This window comes from Aquarana catesbeiana, linkage group LG04, assembly GCF_042186555.1.
Source record: "Aquarana catesbeiana isolate 2022-GZ linkage group LG04, ASM4218655v1, whole genome shotgun sequence".
In the NCBI taxonomy this organism is placed as follows: Eukaryota; Metazoa; Chordata; class Amphibia; order Anura; family Ranidae; genus Aquarana; species Aquarana catesbeiana.
Genome location: NC_133327.1, coordinates 351468371 through 351487932, shown reverse-complemented (window position 1 = coordinate 351487932; position 19562 = coordinate 351468371). Strand labels below are relative to the sequence as shown.

The following is a 19562-nucleotide window of genomic DNA, read 5'->3' as shown; positions in this document are numbered from 1 at the left end:
CTTTAATTAATAACCCCCCCACCATCCGCCCCCCTCCCCTCCCTTTCCTGCAGGTGTTTCTATTGTACATACAAGGAAACAAATTTCCTTCCTTAATTTCCTAAATTAAAACTCATTAGGATTTAACCAATAATCTCCTCGACATAACTCCACGTGCTCTTAAACCTCCGCCACCCTGCCCATTTGTCTTGTCGTGCAGCCCCCTCATCTGGTTCCAATCCAGAACCATCCAAGCACTCTATGTTATAAATTTCATTTACACAAAAGAGCCACTCCCGAGTTTTAGGACTCTCAAGTTGCATCCACTTCTTTGGAATCTGACTCTTAGCAGCATCCAATAATATAGGGACAATAGATGTTTGATATTGCTTAATTGGCTCCTCTGTCCCATGGAATAGACAAGTTCATGGGTCATCCAATATAGTTTTATTAGTAATTCCCTTTAGTTGTATGATTTTCTTCCAGTATGCTTTAATGATGGGACACTCCCACCATATATGAGCCACCGTTCCTATATTTGTACACCCTCTCCAGCACTTCTCAGATTTATCCTGTTGGATTCTACTAATTTTGTCTGGTGTCGCATACCACCTTGCTAAGCATTTGAAATGTGTTTCTGTCATCTTGATATCAACTGAAGAACCGTGAATCATATTCAAAATTTTTCCTACCATGTGTTTACTACACTGTGACCCTAATTCCCTTTCCCATTTCTTGATATATGGAGGCACATCCAGTTCACATCCAGATTTTATAGAGTTGAGAGATAGTATTTCTCAATTTTTCTCTCTTACAGAGCAGCTCAAGCGGCCTGTAATCTTCTTCGCCTCTAATCAGTTTCGGAAGTTTCTCAACGAAAAGCGACAACTGGATGTACCTCCATGAATCAATCACCAAACAATCTGTCTCGGATTTCAAATTGAGATACGTGCGGATTTTCCCTTCTCTAATTAAGTCTTTTACTTGAGTGTTTCCATTCTTTATCCAATTCCCTCCCACCTCCCTCATCCCTGGTTCAAAAAATGTATTATGCTTCAAATAAATCAATGGAGAGTTATAACTCCATTTATTTTGTGTGTGAATCTGATCCCAAAATTTGAGAGTGTTTAGTGTTAAAACCGTTGTTTTTGTGCTAAGTATTCTAAATTTTGGAGGGTTTCATATAATGTGACCTAAGTGTGTGCTACTCATACTGTGTTCAATATTTACCCATCTCTTATCCGAGACCTCCCTTGACCATTCCATGACCCCTGAAAGTGTTGCTGAGACATAATATTTATTGAAATCCGGAAGAGCTAGTCCTCCTTGTTTTTTTCCCCTAGTCATAGCTGTGTATGCAATTCGTGGCTTTTTGCCACACCAGACAAACCTCGCAGTTAGGCCTGGGAGGGTTCTCATATATGTATGAGAGAGAGGAATCGGAAGCATCTGGAATTTATAAAGTATTTTCGGGGCTAGCACCATTTTTACTGTGTTAATGCGACCGTTCCAGGAGAGGGGGCGCATTGACATGTTTTTTGTTTCTTGCTTAATTTCGTCTAACAGGGGTATATAATTAGTTAGGTACATTTTCTTCAGAGAGTTAGATAATTTGACTCCCAAGCATTTTATATCCTTTCTCCAGGGAAGTTGAAATTCCCTTGAGAGTTTTTTTCTTCTTCCTGCTTGTCCAGATTTATATTTATGACTTCGGATTTGCTGAGATTTATCTTGAAGTTTGAGATATCCCCATACCTTTTTAAGATCTGCAGCAAATTCGGAATTGTAATCCTAGGATTAGTAATGTAAAAAAGAACATCATCAGCAAACGCCACGAGTTTATGCTCCACCCAAATAAATAGGCTCTCCCAGCAGGCCAAGGGACCAAATAAAATCCCTGCCCATTGGCTGAGACACCCCATTCATTCATGGATGAGCATCTTATCTAATGCCACTAGCATAGGGCCACCCAGTGACAGAAGAGAAAGGGTGCAACAAGTCCAAATTTAGAGAGGAATCCATCTCCTAACAATTGGCCAAGGCAACTATCACCTGGCAACTAAATAGATGGCAACCCTGCCTAAACATCAGGGTGCTACAAGTGTAACCATGAAGGTAGTAATATGCTTAACAGCATGAAAAGAAATATGGGAAAAATTGGTACTGGACTTTATAGGCACTGAGATACAAATTATTGTATAGCAGGCTTGGTACGGGTAGGTCAGAAATGTGCAGTGGCTCAGCTGTACATGTTAGGCTTTAGGCATTTATTCTATTAAAATGAAGAGACAGCAGTAATAAACAAAAAACAAAAAATCTTTAAAACAGATGACTGACGTAGATCACTAATCAATATATAACAGGTATTGAAATAACACATGCTGGCTGTTTGACAAAACACATATAAGCAGGGGCCCAACAAACCCAGTGCAAAGAAGAGAGAATGCATCTATGGGGATGAACTAATAAGGATTGGGTATGTATACCATCACAAAAACATTGTAGCCATGAAAAAAAATGTGCAATAGGACAAAAAGTCCTTCATATAGTATGAAAACATAATAAGAAAAATGATTCAAACTTACAGTATACACAAACAACCAGGGGAAAGGATCAAAGTAGAAAAGTGTCCGAAGTACGGTGAATGTTGCAGACATGTGTCATCAAGTGTATGACTGGTCTATATAATCAATGATGGAAATCTATAGGGTTAATTGCTAAAGAGGTTGAAAATATATGCATAATATAAAGCATATATCATGGCTGTGGCTCGAGGTTTTCAAACTTGCCCAGATCAATGGATAATGTGGAAGAAACCCCAGTTTTGCAGTAGTTACAAAAGTACAATGTGTGATACACTAAATAAAGGAGAGGCATAGAGAGCCTATAAGTCCTATACAACAATGAGAGCTTCAAGGCTTTTGAAAAAATAAGTTTCCAGTAACTGCAGCAAAGGGGTGGTGATGTATCCTGATCTATGAAAGAAAGGAACAATCTTATAGTCAAAAACATTTGTAACATAACCTCAAAGCATTAGCACAGAAGCCAAAGGAAAGGATAGCAAACACATACCATCAGTATATGGCTGAAATGTAGTATCTTGGCGCATGCGTCATGACCCGATGTAAACGTATGATGTCACCGCGAACGCCGGTCATGGGGCGTTTTTGCCTTGTGATGTATATTTAAATGGGGGCAATGGCGCCGCTTGTTACACTCTCACCATGCTGACTGATCCCCTGGGTGGCGGCTGTTACTTTGCAGCCATATACTTATGGTATGTATTTGCTACCGGCTGACCGGAGGGGTGGCTATGGCTATTTGCCGCCCCCCCCATAAAAGAAAAAAAACAGCCACCACTGCTCATATCACAATCGTTTATTGGTGTTCATTATGTGATTCAGCCAAGAATTACCTCATATAATTACAATACACAATATTTTGGTACAGGTTGCAACCCCCTCCCCCAGTTTGTTTTTTTTACTTACTAAACATGGAAAATGTACTAATAGCGCACATTCTTTTACTGATAACCTGAATTATGACAGAAACTTCTATTATGCATGAAGATAATCAGTAGGGTTGATATACTAAAACTGGAGAGTACAAAATCTGGTGCAGCTCTACATAGAAACCAATCAGCTTCTAGTTTTTTTTTGTCAAAGCTTAATTGAACAAGCTGACATTAGAAGCTGATTGGCTACCGTGCACAGCTGCACCAGATTTTGGACTCTCCAGTTTTAGTAAATTAACCCCAATACTTAAAGTTCGCCTTTAAAGAATAAGTTCACCTTTGGGAACATGCTTCACTCGTTTTTAGGGTGGAACATGTAAATATGTTCCTAATGCTGCAGCCACTGCCCGATCATCCCCTGTGGCAGCAGTGCAAGGAGAAATTCCCTGTACTAGCAGTTTTTGAAATCAGCATGGCCACGCAGCCACGTCATTCATACACAGAGATCTGTGTATGAATGAACTACAAGTCCCGACTTCCCTTGTGGATGTCGACTTGTAGTTCTCAATGAACTACCACAACATCATGGTAGTTCATTTATTCTTCCTGTGAGTGTATCCGCTTGCCCATAGACTATATGGGATGCATGCCACACAGATACACTGACAGGCCCGCAGGAGACCTGCATAGCACCAGCGATCTGTTGATCACTGATGCAATGCTTTACAGGCTCCAAAAAAATTCACTTTTTTTATCTGCAAAAAAATGTGTATTTATTTTATTTTTTTTCAAAAGTGAAAATATTCTTTAAACTGGTTGTAAACCCTCATTTTTATTTTTTTTTTAAATAACAAACATGTCATACTTACCTCCACTGTGCAGTTCGTTTTGCACAGAGTGGCCCCGATACTCGACTTCTGGGGTCCCCCAGCGGCTCTGGTAGCTCCTCCCCGCATCAAGTGCCCACGTTGGAGAAGGCTCTCCTATGGTGGACACCCATGCGGGCGCGCTCCCGAGTCCTGCGTCTGTGTACATTCACACAGAATGCAGGACCCGGCCCTGCCCTCTGGCGCCCGCATCATTGGATTTGATTGACAGCAGAGGGAGCAATGGCTGCACTGCTATCAATCTATCCAATCAAGAGCTGAGACAATGGGCAGAGAGGTAGAGCACGTCTCCGCCGAGGGAACAAAGGGGCTCAGTTGAGTAAAACGGAGGGGGCTAGGGGGGCTGGTCAGTGTCAGAAGTTTTTTCACCTTAATGTATAGGATGCATTAAGGTGAAAAAACACAAGGGTTTACAACCCCTTTAAAGGCTAAAGTTCACCTTTGTGTAGAGAATACTAGAATGCAAGTGCCCATTTCTTATTTTTTTCTCATGAGCCTGCAGAGCATTTCAGTGGATCAAGGATGCATTGTCAGGCTCTTGCAGACTCTTAGTAAAGCTCTCTGCCCAAACCTCTGCACGAAAAGACAGATACCAAGTTGCAGAACATGTCAATGGACTAGGAGGGCACTGACCAGCATACTATAATCCATTAAAAACTACAAGTCAATCTGTTGTGGTGGGAATTTGAAACCAGTGACAAGTAGATCTTTTTTTACAGACACTTTTCTCCTGTCCACAGACAATTAGAAAGGTAAAAAGTGCCTATTTTTACAAACTGAAATTTTATGGACGGTTGGTAACACTGTACTGGACCTCTATCAGTTGCTGGCAGCTGTACACGGATCTCTGGTTCACAGTGGTACACCACAGTGTATGTGTGATTGGTTATTTTAGGTTACTGCATCACTTATATGTTTGCTTCCTTATTTACAGGTAGAGCAACTTACAGAAGAACAAAAGAATGGTGACTATTCACTTTTTTTTGTATATATTTTTACATGCTTTGTCCTATATTAAATTTGTGCTTTGCCCATTCACTTAAGAGTCCACACACACTATGTTGTTGATACTTTTGTTCCCTGTAGTCAAGTGAAAAAGTCCTATGTATGCTCCATGTTGGAATCGTTAGAACCTTTTGGGGCCAAGTACCCTACCTCCACATGACATGACAGCATGATTGGGCACATGATTGGGCTTTCAGGCACCCAGCACTGTATCATGGGAGAAATGGGAGCCTTTGTTCAGGCACTTCTAGTTATAAGGTGACAATGCTTGCCCTTCTTTTGCAATTGCTCTCCTGCATTGTCACCCTGTTACATGCTCTTGCAGAGTATACTATAAGTGGCTGTGCTGTGCAATGCCTAAATAACCTAAATTTTATCCAGATAGGGTTCAAATCTATTTTCATTTTCCAAACTAATACAAATTTCCACAATTTTCTGCAACTCAATAAAGCTGATTTACTTGTTGCTACTATTCACAGAATTCCGTGCAGCCTTTGACGTCTTTATACAAGATGCAGAAGATGGGTGCATCAGTACAAAAGAATTGGGCAAGGTAATGAGAATGCTTGGACAAAGCCCAACCCCTGAGGAGCTGCAGGAGATGATAGATGAAGTGGATGAAGATGGTGAGTGCTCCAAATTGTGCTCTGCCTAAACTCTTCTGAAGTTTTGTTTAGTAATACAAGGAGAACGCAAAGCTAGCTATCACAGTGCATTAAATTAGTCTTTTCTCAGGAAAAGGAAATACAGAAAGTCAAACAGCCACCATAAAAAGACATTTTAAAGAAAGTGTTACTGGCAGTTATAAACCAAGGGTTATAAATCTTATTCGGGCATATTTAGTCATTAAATCTCTTCATCAACTTCACTGCACACAGGGTTAATTCACTTAAAGCAAATATACTATTCGAATTGCAAGTGAAGTTGCATTTTCCCCAAAGCTGAGGGAATGAGGTGAAGATCTGTTGACTTCCATCATTCAATTATGTACAAGCAAAAATAAAGTTTCTTTTTTTTCTCTTGCACATAATTACGTGATTGGGCCAGAGGGGTCTGTTTGTGCATTTACCAAAAGGCAATATTTTTACACTGACTTCCACAGTCCTTTTACACATGTTAATGTTGCCCACATCTCTGATATTACTATATGTAAGATAGTTACATACATATAAATAGACCCAAACAACATAAAGACATTCACACACAATTATTGCTTTTATAAATGGAACTTGGTGATCTAATTTGTCACATAATTAAGTCTTTTCTCTACCAATGTAAAATTTGAAGGTTTCAGGTTATTGCAGTATTAAAAAATTAAACACTTAGTCATTATTTATTTTAGACATTTATTTAGTCATTATTTCTATTAGATGTCATCCCTAATTGCTAGCACTGTTACAGGCTAGGCATATCAAAGAAATTTGGCAAAAACTGCAAAAAGATAAGAAGTCACAAAAGTGTTATAAATGATTTGTAAACTATTTTTCATTAAAAAATAGTCAGGCAAGAAAAACTTATTTTCAAAATTGGTTGTCAGACTGTCAGTTGTATGCTGTCAAAATTAGATGAGCTAACAAACAATGATTAGTATTGTATTTGTTTTGCATTTTAATATCCCCTAGTTTTTGAACACAGTAATTAGGTTATTCAATCATTTTAGCTATGAGAACATACAGTCTTTGTAGTGTTTGTAGTATGGAACTGATTCATTATTTTCACATCAGGAAGTGGCACTGTAGACTTTGATGAGTTTTTGGTTATGATGGTCCGATGTATGAAGGATGAAACCAAAGGAAGATCGGAAGAAGAATTAGCAGAAATTTTCCGGATGTTTGACAAGTAAGAGATGACATTAGAAAAGCTGCACATCATGCCTTTTAGTAGTATTGAGATCTCAGGCTCAAAGTCAAAGTAGACTGTGGTGGATTAAAAAAGAAAAAGTGAATGTCTCTCAATGGCCCACAATATATGTCCAAGTCTCAGAATTTGCCTTTATATTGTTGCCCTTCATTGAGTATCACACCTCATAAATGCCACTGTCCAAAAAAAAGTATTGCTTACTGATCACAAAACAAACTGGGGCTGTGAGCCAATAATGTGCCTTCCTTATTTATTTGTGATTTTAACAAAGCCCATAACCGTACATGTACTACCAGCCAAAAAGCTTTGGACCCACAGTAGATTATGAAACATTTCTTACCACAATTATTTCTTTCAATTTCAGTTATTCCAAAAATGACACTCCAGTCAAAATAAAAATTCAATTCTATTTTTGCATTCAGAGCGCAATGCCTGCCTGTTTGATTAGTATTTAAAATTAAAATAAACTGTTTTTTTTTTATTCTATTAATGTATATATTCTTGATTCAAAAAAGTATCTTATTTTGCTCTCAGCTGCCTCCAGATCTCCAAATTCCTTTTTTTTTTTTTTTATTTGACTTCCTTTTAGATGACTACTTTTGTTCACGGCCACCTTGCTCCCTCCTGAGGTAGACTAGGGACTACAGACTATGGACTATGTGAACTGTAGTGTGCTACATGACTGTAGCTAATGTGCTAATGTGCACTGCTTGTTTCAGACAATTGAAAGTGTCTGGGGGGGGGGGTGAGCTTATGGAGGAAGTAATAAGGAGACAGAAAACACAGTAAGCCCTCATGCACACAGGCTGTTAAAAAAAGTTATGAAAACGCCAGTATTTTAGCAGTGACTTTTTTCAGCTTTTTTCAGCGTTTTTGTAATAGCGTTTTTTAGCGTTTTTGAGCGTTTTTGAGCGTTTTTCTGCGTTAGCGTTTTTGAGCGTTTTTTTTTTTTTTCAAATTTTTTTTTTTTTTTTTCTTTTTCAATGGATCAAAAACGCTAAAAAACGTTGGTGAATGACGTTTTTGAGCGTTTTTGAGCGTTTTTGAGCGTTAGAGCGTTTTTACAGCTGAAAAACGTCTCTCAGAACCCACTGGTCCTGGGTTTTTTTTACAGCTTAAAAACGCCTATGCCACTTGCAGCTCAGAAACGCCTAGGTGGGCATGAAGCCATAGACTAACATAGACAGGCCTTTTTAAGCTGCAAAAAAAGCTCAAAAAAGCAGCTGTAAAAACGTCCGTGTGCATGAGGACTAAGAAACAGTTTCATGAAAAAAGATTACAGGGTCATTAAGTAATGAATGTGTATGGATTTATTTGGAGAATAAATATATAATTTAATGTCACTTTAAGTCCTTCCTTCAGGGTTTGTTGTACCCTTTTACTTATCAGGTTGTTTGAGAACCCTTGCTTGTGAGGCTGGAGGGTTATTCCCAAACACACCCACTGCAGACACCTTGCTATCTCTAATATATAGAAATCCTGATGCCAGTATTAAGACATGTCTCACAGGGGATGATTTACTAAAACTGGAGAGTGCAACATCTGGTGCAGCTCTGCATAGAAACCAATCAGCTTCTATTTTTTTTTTTTTTTTTGGTCAAAGCTTAAATGAGCAAGATGAAGTTAGAAGCTGTAGGGTACCTGTGGTAGGTAGTGTCGAAGTGGAGCTTGTATGCTGAGGATTCAGACGAAAACATAGTCAGGCAGGGCTGCATAGAATGGTGTGGTATGAAGAGCACTGTGCCAACGGGAGTTAATGGCAAATTTAGCCAAAGGCAAAAACTCAGACCAATTGGAGTGTAACACATTTACATAATGTCGAAGATAGGCTTCCAGGGTCTGGTTCGTGCGTTCGGTTTGCCCATCTGTTAGAGGGTGATGTGAGGTAGAGAGTGAGAGCGTTACTCCTAGTTTCTTACAGAATGCTCTCCAGAATCGGGAAGCAAACTGAGATCTGCAGTCTAAGATGACATTGGTAGGTATGCCATGATGTTTCACAATATGGGAAAGGAAGAGGGTAGACAGTGCTTCTGCTGTAGGTAATCCAGGGAGTGGTACAAAATGAGACGTTTTGTAAAAGCGATCCACTATGACCCATATAGCAGTCATGCCATCTTACTTGGGTAACTCTGTAATGAAGTCCATAGTCAAATGGGTCCAAGGCTGGTGTGGTGCAGGAAATGGTCGTAACAGTCCAGTAGGCAATGTGAAGGGTACTTTATTAGCAGCACAAGTTGAACAGTCAGCCACATAGACAGTAACATCTTTTTTCATATGAGGCCACCAGACATGATGCTGCAAGGTCTTAAGAGTGATGGTGACACCAGGATGACCCGATAACACACCATCATGTGCCCAGAGGAGTACAGGTTTTCTGAGGCTAGGGGCTACGAACAGGAGACCTGGTGGTATATTCAAGCCTTGAGGAACACTGTCACGGAACGTCCCACACTCCGCTTGAGTGCTTCCGTCAGTATACCGCTTCCTAAGTTCTGGAACACGAGTCCAATGGATCTGGCTATAGGAACCCCCAAGAACTAGACAACACCAGTCTTGGAGTACATCAGGACTCACTTTATTTAGAATCAAAATTACAAGACTTTATATGCCGTTGGAACCTCCTCTAACAATACAACTGTAACCTAATTAACATGATCTAATTATCTAATCCTTTATACAGCCTAGGTGACTGAGACATGACCTTTCGCCCAGACTTGTGGGCACCGAGCTTCACACAGTAGTATAAACACAATAGCTGGAGCTAATTACAATTATCAATACAAACAAAACCTAATTAACCTAATTACCATGAGCTCCAATAGGAGTCATCCCATCTCCTACATTGTATAGAGGACAATGTGATCAGCTAATTCAATTAACAGGTTGCGTTCAGAATCAACCAAACCAATAATAGTCTCTACATACATCCTGGGACATATTGTGGACAAATATTACTGTCCCATTTTAAGTAGTCCAAGATATATTTTCTCACTCACCCTGTGCCATGATGGCACAGGGTGACTTAGACATAAGATGTATTCTGAGTTCCACGGGCCCTCCCGTCACAAACACGATTCTGGGTTTCTTGTAATTGTTGGGAAAGAGCGGTAGAGATCTATGCAACAATTTTGTGAGGTGGGATTATATACTGCTCGGTAGGTTGATCTTCTTCAGAAGTAGCCAACTGTCTGGAAAGAGCATCAGCTTTCTTATTCTTATGCCCAGGGACATAAGAAAGAACTAAATTAAACCGGGAGAAAAACAGAGCTCATCGAGCTTGACGTGAATTCAAACGTTTAGCAGTCTGAAGATACAGCAAGTTTTTATGGTCAGTCAGAATAGAAAAAGGCTTGGGAGCCCCTTCCAGAAGATGTTGCCATTCAGACGCCAATTTGATGGCCAGTAGTTCTCAATTCCCAACATCATAATTCATCTCTGCTGGAGAAAACTTTCTAGAGAAGAACGCCACTGGATGGATTCTACCGGACTTAGGCTGTCTCTGGGACAGCACGGCACCTGCTCCTACTTCGGAGGCATCAACCTCAGCAATGTTATGGAGATCGGGATCTGGATGTTGAAGAACTGGAGCCTTGCTGGACATGTCTTTTAATTGCTGGAAAGCTGATTCCACTTCTGAGGGCCACACCTCGCAATTTGTACCTTTCTTAGTCATAGCAGTAAGGGGAGCAGCAATGGAGGCAAAACCTTTGATGAAGCGCCTGTAGTCATTTGCGAACCCTAGAAAGCTTTGGAGCCCTCTTAAAGTGGTCAGTTGGAGCCATTGCAAGACAGCAGAAAGTTTTTGAGGGTCCATTTGGAAACCAATGGCACTTATGATGTATCCAAGGAAGGCTTTGATGAAAACTGCATTTTTCAATCTTCGTGGTTTTCTTTCGTTATAATACCTGCTTTACATGTGAGATGTGCTCTAGATGAGTCTTGGAAAATATTAAATGTCATACAAGTAGATGATCACAAAACTGTTGCTGAAATCATGAAAATTATTCATTCATGAAACTTTTGAAGACAGGAGGGGCGATACAAAGTCCAAATGGCATGACAAGATACTCAAAATGTCCATTGCGGGTGTTGAATGCCGTCTTACACTCGTCTCCCTCTCTAATTCAAATCAGATTATATGCCCCTTGGAGGTCCAGCTTACAGAAGATAATGGCTCCCTTAAAGCATAGATCCACCCAAAAGTAGAACTTCCGCTCATTTGTCTCCCCCCCCGGTGCCAGAATTGACACCTTTCAGGGGGAGGGGGGACAGGATACCTATCTTTGACAGGCATCCTGTTTCCACTTCCGGAAGTTCGCACTGCAGCCTATGGCATCACCGCGGGGCACCCTCCTCCTCCCGCTGTGGGTCAGTAGGAGAGAGTAGCGCGGCCTCGTGCATGCGCAGTAGGCTTCCCAACGTGAAGCCATAAGGCTAAACTACTGGGTTCCCTTACCCGCAATGGCGGCGGCAGCACCCGACAGCTGATGGAAACATGCCAACATCGTTGTACTCCAGGACAGGTAAGTGTCCTATTATTAAAAGCCAGCAGCTGCAGTAGGTGTAGCTGCTGTATTTTAATTTTTTTTTTGGGCAGACCTCCGCTTTAGGTACGTCAAACAGTTCTAGAATGAGAGGCAAAGGGTAGGAGTCTTTTATGGTGATTTGATTTAACTCTCGATAGTCTATGCATGGTTGAAGATGCCCATCTTTTTTTTTAACAAAGAAAAAACCTGTCCCTACTGGAGAAGAAGAGAGTCGGATAAAACCTCTTTCCAAGCTGTCTTTTATGTATTCCTCCATAGATTTTTGTTCAGGCAATGACAGGGAAGGAGAGGTGCTCCAGAAATCAAATTAATCGCACAGTCAAAAGAACGATGTAAAGTTAAAACCTCTGCCTTTTGCTTGTAAAATACATCTGCAAACCCATTGTATTCTCAAGGAAAGGTAGGTGGGATGGCCACTAAAGCCAACAGACAAACAGAAAGTCTTTTGGGTTGAGACAAACAGTTTAGATAACAGGACGGCCCCCAAGAGGTTAGTTCTCCATTTTCCCAATCAAAAAAAAGGTTGTGTTGTTGTAACTATGGGTAACCAAGGATAACAGACAGAAATAACCAAGGATAACAGGTAGAAGTGGAGAATCAATAAGAGACAGGGCGATTTCCTCTTTATGGAGTTCGCCTACCTGAATGGTGATTGTCGTAGTCTCAAACTTTACAAGGCCATCTCCCAACAGTTGTCTATTCAGGGTGTCTCAGGGTGGCTCAGGGGTCTAGGCTTAGGAACAAATGGGATGTTATTTTCTTTAGCAAAAGTGTAGTCCAGGAATATGCCAGTGGCTCCAGAATCCACAAAAGCCTCACAGGAGTTAAGTTTAGAGGTTAAATGGAAAATTGCAGGAACAGTAATCTTGGAGGATATACTTGTAAGGTCTAACCCAGCTCTTCCAACACTGGTTAGACCCTGCCTTTTAGTGGATGGGAAGAGCAGACAGATAAAAAATGTCCTTTGAGTCCACAGTACAAGCATAGGCCCAATGCATGCCTCCTTTGCTTCTCTGACTCTGTTAGGTGGAGACGGCTGACTTCCATGGGTTCCACAGGTGCCTGGGATTCAACTGAAATTTTTCAGGTTCTGGCTGAGGTAGTGCTTGGAAGTTAGGGGCCAAACGGTAAACTGGCCTAGGATGCTTGTGAGTTCTAAGTCTCTCTAGGCACCTTTCATGATACCGGACATCCAGACGAACACACAGCCCTATGAATTTTTAAAGGTCTTCTGGGGAATCCTTATAGACTAACTCGTCCTTTATGCGATCTGTAAGACTTTTTTGGAAGGCTGCACATAATGCCTTTGAGTCCCAATTAGTCTCAGCAGCCAGGGTACGGAACTCAATAGCATACTGTGCCTCAGACCTGCTACCTTGCTTTATGTCCAAAAGTGAGTACTCCGCTGTAGAAGTTCTATCTGGCTTGCCAAATACAGTCTGCAGAGAAGCCAGAAATGTGTCAGCATCTTGCAGCACAGGATCATTGCATTCCAGGTAAGGAGAGACCCAGGCCTGGGCCTTCCCCTTTAACAAGTGTAACCTGGGGGACAGGTAGCAGGTACAAAAGCTTCCTGGGATAAGCAGGCTTTCAGGCACAGATACCAGAAAAAGTGACGTAGTGACAAACAGTGAAGCGTTTAACGGTGATATTTACAAGTCTATAGAGGTGCTGTACAATGTTAAAAAAAAAAACAAACAGAACAAAATAGCCAAACAAAAAACCTAGCCGTGTCTCGGCTCTAACTATACACTATGCAGGCCCTAACTACTAGGCTGAGCAAGCCTACCGCTTGTCAGTTTCCACATAAACTGATTAACAGCTTTTTAGCAACCTTTTTGCTCTCACAGACCAGCGTTGTCTGTGTTTCCCAGGCAGAGAGCAAAGGCTGTTTGCTCAGGTGAGCTTAAATTAGCCTGGGGAAGAGGACCAAGACCCGAACTGGATCATGGATCAGAGATTCCTGAATGTATACGAGAAGAGCTTGGGAGACGTATAAACCCCGAACAGGACTTTTCCTGGCTCTTTTTTGGGACACTCTGCTACACAAGGAAATTACAAAACTCACTTTGGCAGACGAAGTGCTAAAAGTCCCAGTGTTATTGCGGAAATGCAAACGGCAAACATTTAAAAAAAACTCTGCAGTCCTCAGTATCACCACCAAATTTTTAAGGAAAGGGAAGTTTGGGTGGCACAGAAGAGGTGGTTGGATTGGAGCTGGAGTCTGGACCAGTGTTCATCCAAGTTCATCTAACTTGGTGTCCAGAGAAAAAAGATGCTGTTCATGAGCTCCAATCAATTGTCCCTGATGCAAAATTGCCTTAAACAATCTCAGCAGGGTCCACTGCCATTGTGTCCCATTTGTAATGTAAGGTACCTGTGGTAGGTGTCTGAAGCGGAGCTTGTATGCTGAGGATTCAGACGAAAACCTAGTCAGGCAGGTCAAGTCGGCAACAGATCAAGCAAAGTGGTACAAAATCGAAAATCAAAAAATGGTCAGGCAGGTGCAGGTCATACATGAGCTGGCGGTGAAGTACCAAATCAGCAGGCTGGAGAATGGTTGAGGATTCAGGCAAAGGTTCAATACACAGTAGTCAAAATCACAAAGCTATCAATACACCCAGGGAGCAAGTTCAAACAAACGGGCACTGAGTAACAGGAAGTGCTGCTATTTATGGGCTGCTTGATTGTACATTATCCACAGCTTGCATCAAGCTGGGAGAACATTGCAATAACTCCAGAGCTCCTCCGTGACACAACAGGTAAGACTGCAGCTGTCGGACCAGAAACATCCCGGTTCGAAGACACCCAGGTACTTGACAGAAGCTGATTGGCTACCAAGCACAGCTGCAGCTCCAGATTTTACAAACACTATTGGGCTGATTTACGAAGCATTTGCGCCATGACTTGCGATGCACGCCGATGCGCAAATGACATTTTCGTATTTATAAAGCATTTGCACCAGTAACAGCGCGATCCCCCATTTACTATTCTCTTCCTGGCGCACAGGAAGAGGTGATCGGTACGCCACTAGACATGGCACATGGCATCTTTAACTTCAAATTTAAACAAGCTGGAAGTGCCAATATGGGGGTGACGTAGGGTGATGTGAGGAAGGGTAGTACTAACTGTCCAAGTAACAAATATGGCCAAAATAGAATGAGAAAGTAACTTTTTCTGACAAGCCGGCAGCCTTGGCAAATACATTTAGAACTACAAATACATTTAGAACTGCGGGAGGTGAATTTATGCACTGCGCATGCTCAGACAGCATTTGCACTTGTTCAAATGCTTTGGTTCACTGCGCTGGCAAAATCTTAGTAAATGTCAGGCAACGTAAATGCATTTGCATAGGTTGAACGGGCGCACCTTAATAGGGCGTACACACTGTCGGACTTTGTTCGGACATTCCGACAACAAAATCCTAGGATTTTTTCCGACGGATGTTGGCTCAAACTTTTTTGTCTACACACGGTCGCACAAAGTTGTCGGAATTTCCGATCGCCAACCACGCGGTCACGTACACCACGTACGACGAGACTAGAAAAGGCCGGTTCAGAACCAAGCGCGGCACCCTTTGGGCTCCTTTTGCTAATCTCGTGTTAGTAAAAGTTTGGTGAGAGACGATTCGCGCTTTTTCAGACTCGTGGCTTTCAGATCGTTTTCTGCCGTTCAATTTGTGCTTGTGGGTTTGTATCTGCTCTTCAGTGCGTGCAGCAAGTTCCGCGTGACTTTAGGTAGTCATTGTATTCTTGTTCGTTCGTTACTGTTTTTCAGGTCGCTCTTCACAGGCCTTGCTGTTCTTCAGTGCGTTCTGTTACTTCGTTCTGAGCAGCCGACCGTTTTCTAGCCATGTTTCGTATGCGTACTCCTCGTAGAGTTCGTGCTGTGCGGGGGCTTGGTGTTGGGGTCCTGACCTTGACACAAGTCCAGTCCATGAACAGGGTGGGGAGGAGTTCATGGACCAAGAATTGGTTGCTTCAGCGTGACCAGTTCTCTCATATGCCTTTGCTCCGTGAGATCCGTGAGAATAATCCTGATGATTTCAGGAACTTTCTCAGGATGATGGACCCCGTGTTTCACCGTCTGTTGGCTTCGCTGACCCCTTATATTAGCAGGCAGGATACCTGCATGAGGCAAGCCATCACTCCGGAGCAGAGGTTGGTCGCTACCCTGCGGTATTTGGCCACAGGAGAAGTCTGCAGGACTTGAAATTCTCGACAGGCATCTCCCCCCAGGCTCTGGGTATCATTATCCCAGAGACCTGTTCTGCCATCATACAGGTCCTGCAGAAGGAGAATATGAAGGTAAGATTTTTATCCTTTTTATTCACATTTTATTGTATTGAATGTTTGCTAATATCTTGTATTTCTTTCCTCATTCCCTAATTACAATGATTGTAATATGCTGTGAATGTCCCCTTTGTCCTCATGCATGCTGGATTTTTATGTAATTATTATTTTAGGTCCTTCATACATATTTGCCCTTCACTAACCTCCCCAGCATGGTGTCTCCTGCCCTATATTCACCTCATGTAGTCACTTAACAATGTATTTTTTCTGCTCCATAGTAGTGCTTTACCCCAAACACCCCCTAAAATGTTTGGAAATGTTATTTTTGATTTAAATTCAGGCAGAGTGCCAGAGGCTTTTTTTTGTGGTGTCCCCAAATAATTTTTAGTAACCCTCCCTCCCCCAACTGCTAAGTCAGCTGATCCCAATTCTCTATCTATCCTCAATCATCTATCTGCTGACTTTGCCAAACCCATACACACTATACCCATCTCTTTAGTGCTCAGATGTATGGATGAATTCCCCAAAGCATGTAGTGCAAGGGCCTGCCTGTATACTTTCCAATGGTACTGTTTAAAGTTTTTGTATCCTATTATTATCTTGATAGGTAATAGCAGAATATCCAAATGTCCTCAAATGTGTACAGTGTGTATTTATATCTTTGTATTCAGACGCTTCTTACCTGTCCAGTGGTCTGCCAATAGTGTAACTAAGGAGGGGCTGTTCAAAGTAATACCCATTATTTAGGCATTCAGCTCTCAATGAAGTGAAGAGGGTTACCTGTCCAAGATTTACACACACCCCCTATAATGTTAGAAATGGCCCATGAGAGGGGGGGGCGGGAATATGATAGGTGTACCTTATACTTTGGCGTTGTTAAATTCCCCTTAGTAAATGCTATCTGGAGGTTGCCCCATAATGTATGTGTATAATCTGCTTGCCATGTTTCAGAGTAGAAATAGTAATGTTTATTGTTTTTTCATCAACAGTTTCCTTCCACGCCACAGGAATGGCAGACTGTGGCCTTCCACTTTGCCGAGCGGTGGGACTTTCCTAACTGCGGAGGGGCAATTGATGGGAAACATGTCCACATCATCCCACCACCCAACTCGGGGTCGTACTATTATAATTACAAGGGGTTTAATAGTATAGTGATGTTGGCGGTGGTGTCGGCTAATTACGACTTCTTGTATGTGGATGTGGGGAAGAATGGCCGGATGTCCGATGGTGGAGTCATCGCCCAGACGGAGTTCTACAGGCGTCTCCAGAATGGCAGCTTGGACTTGCCAGCTCCAGAGGACAATGTGGAAGGACTCCCATTTGTGCTCGTTGCTGATGAAGCGTTTGCGCTGGGGGACCACCTGATGTGGCCATTCCCAATGAGGACCCTCACCCCGGAACAGAGGGTTTTTAATTACCGGCTGGCCAGAGCCCGAAGAGTGGTGGAGAACACATTTGGAATCCTATCCAGCCGGTTCCGACTATTTCTGACACCCATCCATATGGCGGAGTATAAACTGAACCATATTATACTGGCGTGCTGTGTTCTCCATAACTTTTTAAGGAAACATTCGGCCAACTATGCTGGCTCAGTTGGGCCTGAGGCCGGAATCCTACATCGAACCACACTGACGGCGCTTGAAAGTGGCCATCCTGGCTTGCCCTCCCTGAGTGCCCGTGATGTCCGGTTACGCTACCTGGAGTTCTTTGCGGGTAGGGGGGCTATCAATATGCCAGCAAATCTGTGAAGCCTTTTTTTTTATAATAAAAAAAAAAGAAATCTTTGGTGGACATTTACTGCTTGTGTTTGTTTTAGCTGACCCTGACAGAAATGTGTGGAGTCCAGAAAATGTCGTGATTGTGTAACCTTATACAAAGCACTGTTGGCTGTTATTTCCTAAATGCAAAAACACATTTCACTACAAGTGCACTTGCAACTGCACTGACACTGCACTTGTAGTGCCAAGAGGATTTGCCCTTAGGAAATAACACCCATTTTTGCAGAAAACAGCAATTACATCACCCCAAAAGTGTTGTATTGTAGTGTTGAGACAATAATCCACACATTCTTCAGTAAGCAACTTTTTTATACCTGCACAATCACATGTGCATTTACCAAAGATTTTTAAAACAAACCAACATGTTTGTTGTATAACAATTTTTGCAGTAGCATTATCAAAAATCGAAATGTCCATTTCAGATAAAACAGGCCTGTGTAAAACCAACAAGAAAGCCAAAAAACTTGAACTTACAAAGTTCACATTAGGTAAAACCTGAAGGCTATATCAGACATCAGTATTTAGGAACTGTGTTTGATATAGCGTTCAGATGGGGGGAATCACCCCTGGAAAAGCCAAATTTGGAAGATGCACACCAATTTACGAATGTCAACATGTGCTAGCTGCCATCAGGGGGGATCAAGGGACGTGTTTTGGGGGAGAAAGCCCTTCCTCAATGCTACTTTATAATTGAGGAAGGGGTTGCACCCCCAAAACGCGTCCATTGATCTCCCGTGATAGCAGATAGCACATGTTGGCACACTGTGTGCATCCTCCAAATTTGGCTTTTCAAAACATTGCAAAAAAAGTTAAAAGATTGGACCACAATCCAAAAAGGTGATTTTGTGGGGTTTTAAATTCGCCCCAAAACATCAATGATGTTATTATTTTTTTTAATAACATCATTGATTTTTTGCTGTATGTTTTGCAGTTCGACATTACACCCCATGATCTCCCCGATCAGGATCTGGGCACTTTCTGATGTGAAACGTTCTGGATCCACAACATCACGATCACCTAAAAAGAGAGAAACATAACAAAAACAGGTCTCAAAAATCTGCCACCATCCATCTCGTTTACCTGAGCCTGTGGTCGCAGACACTCACCTGTTGTGGTGCCAATCTCCACCACATCTTCTTCTTCCTCCTGCTCAGCTTGGGTTGTTGGTATTTCACCTTCTTCCAGAGGTGGGGGGTCTCTGGTCTCCTCGGATGAGGGGTGCCCTCCGAGTCTTTTCTCCCCTATGTAAAACAAAAATGGTATAATTAGCACACAGATATTTGATGGCAGAACTAGAAATAGGAAACATTGCTTGGAAGTGGGGTACAATTGTCTATTTTGGCAGAGTTCCAAGATGTATTTTTTTATTGGCCTTTGTCAAACTGCAATACTTTACCTGTTTAGTACAAGCTTCACAGATGGAGACCCCCCTATAGTATACACTGGAGCACCTGTGTGGCCCCCTAATAAAAATGGTGTTCTGCTGTCCCACACTAGTGCTCCAGTGTCCAGATGTGAAAACACCTGCTCAGTGTCCTCTCCTTACACACAATCTAGTTTGCATTTCGTTCTAGTAACAAACCCATCTACACAAACAAATATTTGGCATCCAAGTAGGCCCCAAAAAAATGTGGGAAAATGCATATGGCCTAAACAATGGTGTTTTAGAGACCGAAAGAAAAATGTTTGATACGAACGAATAATGGGCCCATGAACATTAAAGTTGCCCTTTTAAACGTTACAATTAAGAAAAGCATATG

General features: G+C 41.9%; 1 protein-coding gene across 1 annotated transcript in view; it reads left to right on the top strand.

Annotated features, from left to right (window-relative positions):
- LOC141141513 (troponin C, slow skeletal and cardiac muscles-like) overlaps positions 1–19562 on the top strand; it is a 46288-nt gene that overhangs the window by 8557 nt on the left and 18169 nt on the right. Inside the window, exons 2-4 of the mRNA XM_073629125.1 lie at positions 5259–5285; positions 5805–5951; positions 7050–7164. Of these exons, the coding sequence (XP_073485226.1) occupies positions 5259–5285; positions 5805–5951; positions 7050–7164 (289 nt within the window). The remainder of the gene's footprint in view (positions 1–5258; positions 5286–5804; positions 5952–7049; positions 7165–19562) is intronic.